Source organism: Musa acuminata, chromosome BXJ2-8 (genome assembly GCF_036884655.1).
Source record: "Musa acuminata AAA Group cultivar baxijiao chromosome BXJ2-8, Cavendish_Baxijiao_AAA, whole genome shotgun sequence".
Classification (NCBI taxonomy): domain Eukaryota; kingdom Viridiplantae; phylum Streptophyta; class Magnoliopsida; order Zingiberales; family Musaceae; genus Musa; species Musa acuminata.
The window spans coordinates 48,601,657-48,609,691 of record NC_088345.1 but is presented as its reverse complement, the minus strand read 5'-3'; the positions used below and the strand labels follow the sequence as shown (position 1 = coordinate 48,609,691).

The following is an 8,035-nucleotide window of genomic DNA, read 5'->3' as shown; positions in this document are numbered from 1 at the left end:
TTTCTTTTGAATATACAGCTTTAAATGCCACAAAAATTGAAGAGATCCACAGAAAGTGTAATGGTAACAACATTCCATAACAAGATTCCTTTCTGAAAGCTACTACTTAGCTACTTAGTGCTTTTGGAGAATGGGTTAACACTCTTGACCAGGGAAAGTTCATTGTTGAGGGTAACATAATCATTTTTGGAGGTGATTCCTTGTCTTAATCCCTTTCTGAAAGCTGCTACTTAGCTACTTAGTGCTTTTGGAAAATGGGTTAAGTAGTGCTAACATAATCATTGTTGCTTGATTGACCAGGGAAAATTCTACTTAGTGCTAAAACTGTTTTATTCCAGGAAGACCTTACTGATTACAGCAGGATCTTTCTCATATATGCTTCTTACTACTGAGAGTTACAGATAAAGAGTGACTGCAGGTTCATCAGCAGCTTCAGTTCATCAGAAAAAAAATATCCAACACAAGCATCAATTTAACAGTGCCTATTAATTGATGGAACAATGTGTTCATGGCACTATCGGAGGCAGTGAAGTCACTGGATGGAACAAGTACTTGGTTCAGGGTCAAAAATCACACAATATGCTGGGAGATACGAAGGGTTAATGACCGGATGAGGCAGTGGAACATCTTTTTTGTCCTCCTCTTGCTTCTCCTTTGGCTTCTCCTCCTCCTTCTCCTTCTCCTTCTCCTTCTCCTTCACTTCCTCCACAGTCAGTATATCTGCACAGTGTAGCTTCTTCCTCAAAGAGCAGGCTAGCGCGACCGAATCGACTCTCTCCCCGATGATCACCAAAAGATCCCTCTCCTCTCCTTCGATCGATACTGTTTCAATGCCTGTATATAACATACATGAAGACCGAGTACATATATCGTTAAATCGATGCCAAGCTTCTCATCATCCCTCGATCATTTGGTTCAAGGGATGAGAAGCTTCTCATATGAAAAGCTGCAAGAACGAAGCAGTTATTCTCAGGGCACTCACCATGGTTCCCCACAGCAGTTTTCATGGCTTTCGATCGGCACCGGTCGCAGTTCATCTGCACTCTGATCACTATCTTTTGCTGCATGATTGGAGAGAATTAACCGACTGCAAAGAAGAGCAACAAACATGCATACACACCTTCATGATCTCCCAAGGCAGTCTGAGAAGAAGGACCAACTTCCTTCCATGAAAGACAGGTGCACATATATATATATATATATATATATATATATATATATATATATATATATAGAGAGAGAGAGAGAGAGAGAGAGAGAGAGAGAGAGAAAAGGTACAGAAGACTTTAAAACTTCGATTCTTCTGTATGCATGCATGTATATTCACACGCTGTTCCCAATCCAAACTTCTCTCTCACTCGTCTTTTCATGGTGCACAGGATCATAAATATGGCATGAAAGATGATCATGATTGACAACAGGAATGGTCTTAAAGACAAAATGATAGTCCATCTCCTTGGGAAAATGAACTTGATTAATTTGATTTTTCGAAATACGTGAAGTCATCTAGATAATTGTGTGGTCACTCGAAGGGAAATATACATACTCTCGATCATTACTTTCTGATCTTACACTTTGGTTTGGTATCAGAACTGTGTAATTGATCAGAGTTACTCTAATCCACTGTAAGAAGGCAAAATCATTTAGATAGAGTGAAGCTGGAATGCATCTATGTCTTGACTGACTTGGACCGACAGCATCACTTCAAACCATCTTTTCTATTACTGTTGTTCTGTTCATTTCTTTCTTGCTTTAATTTCTATATTTGGATCGTAAAGGATAATTTACGATTACAATTAGAAAAAAAAATTGATATTTTTTTTATAATTTATTTATCTAGTTTTTGAAATCTTCCAAAAGTCAGTAAATGTTGTACTCATCCATTTAAATATGCCCTGTTCCTATCTCACTGTTACTAATCTTCATTGGCTACTATAAGTTAATTATTATTTAAAATTCTAACTTACATTGAAACCTTCCGAAAAATTACTATGAGATTAAAAAAATTAGGAGTATTTTAAATACTTTCTCATATTAAAAGAAAATTGAATCTGATTTTTTGGATGGATATATGATTTATACTAAAACTTATTTTGGCAGATATAAGAGCATCAGAGCTTCTTATAGGATGTAGCAATTAACCATCATAATGTGGAGAATAAGGCAAACAAAAACATGATTTATTTCCTCCCTTCTTCTTTAGGGAGATTAAATTTCGTTCATCAAAGATAAAATCATTATAGAAATTTCTTTCATCAAACATAACCATCATTATGTTTATGCTTTGTAATATAATTAACACTCAGTTTGGATCTTCTTTAATTCTTTAACACCTCACTCATAGTTTCATATATATATGTTATGTGCCGTGAGACATCAATGTCTCTTTCATTTACATTATTATTACTATTAATATGAATGCAATGAAAAGGTATATAATCTTAAAATTTAAAATATACAAATATTTAAACAAAACAATGGGATTTCCTATTCACACTCATTTTGACACATGTACAAAATTATATAATATTGAACTAAACATAACAACCCAAGTTTAACATGTCAGAAATTCTCTATACAAAATTTGTCCATAGGTCATCGTCCATATTTATATTGGCATGGACTTGTACATGCTCATTTTCCTACCTAATCATTTCAATGAGGTTTTAATATCCTTACTTATAAAATAAAGTCTATAATAAGTAATTTACTGAATAAGTATAAGCCTAAGCTTTAATTAAGTAGGCATGCATCATGTCATATATATATATATATATAGTATTTCAAAATGATGGCATAAAACATTTAATCTTAGACGTAGCATGAGCAACATAAGAGTATAAAAGTTTATGTTGAAATAATTCGAAATACTAATATACACATGTAGAAAATATAACAAATTCACATATTTCTACACCTCATATCATAACATATATATGCACACCCCATATGACACGTCCTCATAATATATACATACACTCATACATTGTACATCATAATATATACATGCAATCTCATATCATACACTATAATATATACGTGCACTCCCACACCGTACGTTATAACATATATGTGCACTTCTATATCACATATCATAAAATATATATGTACTCTCATACGGCACACCACAACATATATGCATGCATAAAAAATATTTTCATCATAATCCATATATATTTATATTTTCAAAGCATATATATTTATATTTAACTTACAATGAGCTCATATCTATCCTAACAATCGAATTATGAAATAATATATTAACATTTAAATTCTATATTTAAATTCAAATTTTAGTTATCGTAAATATGAGTATATTATTTATTGTAATATTCAAAAATAAATAACATAAATCATATCATAAAATAAATATAATTTATATTTTTATTAACATTCTAGTCGAAATTCAATGTTACTCGGCGCTTCAGACTTATAGTTGCTATTTCCATGTGAAAAAAAAGGTTTAGAAAATAATTTTCAAATTCATAAAAGAGCCAGGTTTAGATCAACATTTATGTCACAGAATGTCTCAAGCATATACCTTCTACATACAATTCCATGACAAATATGACCTATGTATTCCCAGAACTTGTGGTGACAAATGTGATATATTAAAAGTAAATATATAAATATTATTTTACACATTAATTAATGATAAATGGTTGTATTAATTACTGTACTGTGATGGTAAATTTAATTGAAATAGTGACACAGTCGTGGTGGGTAGGAGACGTTTCAAACAGTTGATGGAGCCCATGTCTTTTCAATCTAATAAAGTGAACTCCAATTTAATCTTTATACCTCGAAAGGTATTTCCTCTTCAACGTTTCTAATAAGATTCTTATTAAAGTTTTTATAAATAGAATTAGAAATGTTCTTCCCGATATCATAATCGAATCTCAATCAGTTTTCCTGACTGATTGATCTATATACGATGATATCTCTCTAACCTACGAGTTGGATGTATAATTTTAATAGTCATAATCCTTTAATTCGATTAAAGATTGATCTTTCCAAGGCCTTTTGACTACTTTTTTTTTGGGACAACATATTTTTCACTATGTATAGAATGAATTTTTTTCTCTAAATTTATCAATTGGATTAACGCTTATATCTCTTCTCCCAATTTTTCTGTCCTATAAATAGTATTCCTATTAATTTTGCTAGTAGTTGATTTTCACACCTTTTAACATTAAGGGTGTTAAGCTCAGCATGTTTATTAATGGCATCATTATTACCTTCAAAGCTAATGATAAATCCTATGATGATATTATCGATGCTCTTAACACTTATCCTAAAATTGTTGGTCTTCAGATTAACACTAAGAATTCTAACATTTACTTCTCTAAAAATCCTTCCACTTTCCAATTTGAAGTTGCTAGTACCAATTGTGATTTGAAAAACAGCAGCAAGAAATATAAGTAAAGGTTGTGAAAATAAATAAAAATAATTCTGTAGCCTGTACATTGTGATGCAATGCCAATATACATACCAAGTTGATCTTGAGAAATTCTGTTGTCTGTACATTGTAATGCAATATCAATACACAGACCATGTTGATCTCGAGAATATAAAAAAAAACCGATCATCTACATCATCTGTTCCAGTTCAGACAATCTGAACATAATTACATATGTCAACTCAGAGCTATACCATTCATTATCATGTTAGAAGAGCAGTAGACTTCTATTCAAACTTCCATTTGCTTTCCGAGAACCGCCAATCATGAATTTGCTGGCTTTTATGGCAGTGTGTATGGCAACCTTGCATCTTTCTGGTTCTTCAGCAAAATCAAACAGTGTGAGCAAGACTTCAGGTGCAGAGTACAGACTCCAAACATCCACTTGTTACCAAGGAATATTCAGAGGGGGAAAAATTATTAATCAGTCTTGGGTGAAAAAAAAAGGCAATGAACACACATATTTCACTTTAAATGATGGAATTCCTTATTAATCCTCTTTTGACTCTTTGCACGTACATGCCGTTGGAGCATCACCGACAAAGTATGTATGATGAAGTCTATGAATTAGAGATTTTAATGCTAATTTGATGCACTCAAAATCAACAATTTTGAATTTCTATTATGAAATCAAAATTCCTCTTCCAACAAATTAGAGAAAAGAAACACAAATAACATATTATAATGTAACAGCAATAAAGACTAATCTCAATGTTATTTTCATTTTGTTGCACTTTTTCTGGAAAATGCTAAATGAATTTATTATCAGAAGCTCCATACACCCTACCAGAAGATGAAATCTTCAGTTAAGTGTTCTTTGCAGTGACATAAAAAGAGAAGAAAATAGGAAGCCATAATAATGGAGATAGTAACCAGCAATACAACTACAGCAGAGATGGCATAGAGCATGGTAGAAGTCGTGACTGACCCATGATTCAATCAGAAATAACATTTTGGTAAAGCATTCTGAGCTTATCTTCACTATTTTTTATTGCATCAACCAAGAATGATCTGTACCAGATGTACCAAGGCATACAAGCCAGTACATTTTATTAAGGTAACACAAGCTTGTGCTGTGCCCTTGGCTTCTACTGTTCATCGTGGGGGCTGCATCAAATTATGCCGACAAGATAAATTATCAGCATGGTATGTCACTGGAAAAAGAAAATTCTTGGCAGCAACAATTAGTATCAAATGCAAGTACTACAACCAAAATCGGGAAAACTACAGTATGAGATGTATATATCAAGTTTCAGAAGCCTAGATATCTTGGAGATGCCAAACTTAGCATTTTTAAATTAGTAAATTACAACTTCAGAGTAAACTTTGCAATATTGGCTATTAAAGAAACCTGTAATGAGATGGAGACAGCATCAAGTTTAACATCCAAACCACAGTTTTAATTCCCATACTTGGCTACATGTCAAAAAGAATAAATCCTTTAGTATCTCCTAATGCTAGTTCTAGTGTGGCTTAAAATACCGGACAAATCAGTACATACATTTTTTTATTGTTTATTCAGTGATAACAGGTGGTGTAACCAGGAATCTTGCTCAGCAGCTCGGTAATAACAACCTAGTCTAATAGATTGTCATAACACAAAATGGGTATCAGATTGATATTTAGATAATTAAGTTCTACAATCACACAAGTCCCGATTCCCATGGTAGCATCTCAATAATGTATTTTCTGAGTCAGCACAGTTCCACCTACCATTATGCTGCAATATACATGGTCTGATTATGTGGATACATATCACGAGTATCATACAGTTTATGCTATGTGGTTTAGTGGCTGATTCATATATGTAATTATGTATCTGCAGAGATCAACTCTTAAAACCTTGATTGAAAGTAACATATGCTTTGGCATAAAATGGTTTCATTTTGAGGTCTCATAGCTGCATAAAAAATATATTGTTTCTATAAAATCATCTAAGTTACCGTTTCTTGTTGCTTTCAAAGCATTGCAACAATCTTTGCTTAAGTTCGAAGGTGTCAGCTAGCCAGTAAAGACTTTGACAGTATATCGCAAGGTCTTGGGCTCAAATCCTGCTTTCACCACTTACCCTTTACAAAAAAAAAAAAAAAGAATCTTAAGTTTCACCAGCAGGTCACGCCAAGATGTTTCTTTTAAAAGGTAAATTTGTTTCAGAAACCCACTTCATTATTTCAATTTACACACCTCATGACATGAAATATTGGTTGAGATACTGCCCAGGAATGGAAGGAGGTGGAGGTGTGATGGGGTAGTCACTACCCCATAAGTGAAAGGACTCCTCCCCTCTTGTGCCCTTAATAGCCTTTGCTCTTCTTTCTTTACAAGTTTCATCAGCCTTCTATATTTCTGCTTTGATATTCTAGGTCCATGCTGACCTTCAAAAGTCCCCTTTGCTAGTTTTGACACTCAATATAATTACTTGGAAAAGTCAAAAGAGAACTAAAATTACTATTGTAACTAATATTGCACTTCAAACTGAAAAGTCTCATATTTGTTGACCTCCAACCACTAGAAAGTATGCTTATGATTGTTTTAAACCTCTATTTTCTGTTCTTTATTGCTAACATCATTTTTCTTTTGTTATGAGTTAATATTTGATATAGCATACGTGCTTGAATATACAAAATAAATTATTATAGTATGAGAATTTTTTTATTCATGTCAAGTGTTAAGCTTTAAATGTCCATATTTATCCCATGAAAACTCTATAATTGATCTCTTTCTAAATAAATGCTAGTCAATAAAACACTGTATCCAATTATAAATGTTAATTCCTTGGCAATCACTCCCATCAATGATTTTCATTAACATAGGGCAAGACTATCTGAAAAAGATACATCTAAAATATACAACCAAATAGATGCTTTGTTGACTAGGCTGAAGAAGTCTGAGTTAATAACAAATTAACTGATGAATTTATGTGTAGATATCCCTTTCAAAATCTATAACATGACTATCATACATTGTTCCCAGCAAAAAGTTGAGAAGAACATATTCAAACAATTAGCATAGTCTGATGAACATGGTGGCATATGTTAACTTGGAAGTAACACAAGTTGAGGATGATAAGCCCATTTTTGTAACGATATGGACCGAATCAAAATACGCGGAGGCAATTAGGGCTTTAGAGATCACGAGAGTTTTCGGAGTGTGCAGATGACCGTACCGATCTTGAGGGGGGCGACGGCGAGGGGTGAAAAAAGCAGGGGGGCAGCGACGATCTTTTCCGACGCCGTCATTCGAGGAGGAGACCCATCGCGACCGGAGGAGCCGTGCGTCTGTCCGCGGTGACCAACTCAGTGGGGGCTCTGCGGACTTACACGGTGTCTCCAGTTATCTTCAGTTCCGGTAGTTGCCCAACGGGGTCTCATCCTGACCATCCATGTGTCCAATCATGATATCTTGACCGTTGACGATACGCGAGGAAACACGGCGGGACCCACCAGGAACAAGATTGGGATCACGACGGACGGCAGTGATTTGATTGTAGGAAAGATGAAGGGTGACGATGGGAGATCGGAGCCAGAACGGGACGTGCGTGTACCGGACGGGATCCCGACTCTTTCCCGCTACGGT

At 34.1% G+C, this 8,035-nt stretch overlaps 1 protein-coding gene and 1 long non-coding RNA gene across 2 annotated transcripts; both read right to left on the bottom strand.

Annotated features, from left to right (window-relative positions):
* Positions 1-418: 418 nt before the first annotated feature.
* On the bottom strand, positions 419-1,179 carry LOC103996246 (heavy metal-associated isoprenylated plant protein 47-like). Its single transcript, XM_009417124.3, has 3 exons — positions 1,121-1,179; positions 983-1,061; positions 419-834 (listed from the first exon to the last, which is right to left on the bottom strand). Exons 1-3 carry the CDS (start codon positions 1,124-1,126, stop codon positions 533-535), a joined length of 387 nt encoding a protein of 128 aa, XP_009415399.2. The 5' UTR covers positions 1,127-1,179; the 3' UTR covers positions 419-532.
* Positions 1,180-4,485: 3,306 nt separating this feature from the next.
* On the bottom strand, positions 4,486-7,762 carry LOC135619900 (uncharacterized). Its single transcript, XR_010489528.1, has 2 exons — positions 6,644-7,762; positions 4,486-6,528 (listed from the first exon to the last, which is right to left on the bottom strand). It is a non-coding gene; the product is annotated as an uncharacterized LOC135619900 (long non-coding RNA).
* Positions 7,763-8,035: the final 273 nt, after the last annotated feature.

Bases quoted from the DNA above. Each gene is read 5' to 3' on its own strand.
- LOC103996246 (XM_009417124.3), bottom strand. The intron at 835-982 runs GTGAGTGCCCTG...TGTTATATACAG, and splicing joins AACTGCTGTGGGGAACCATG to GCATTGAAACAGTATCGATC.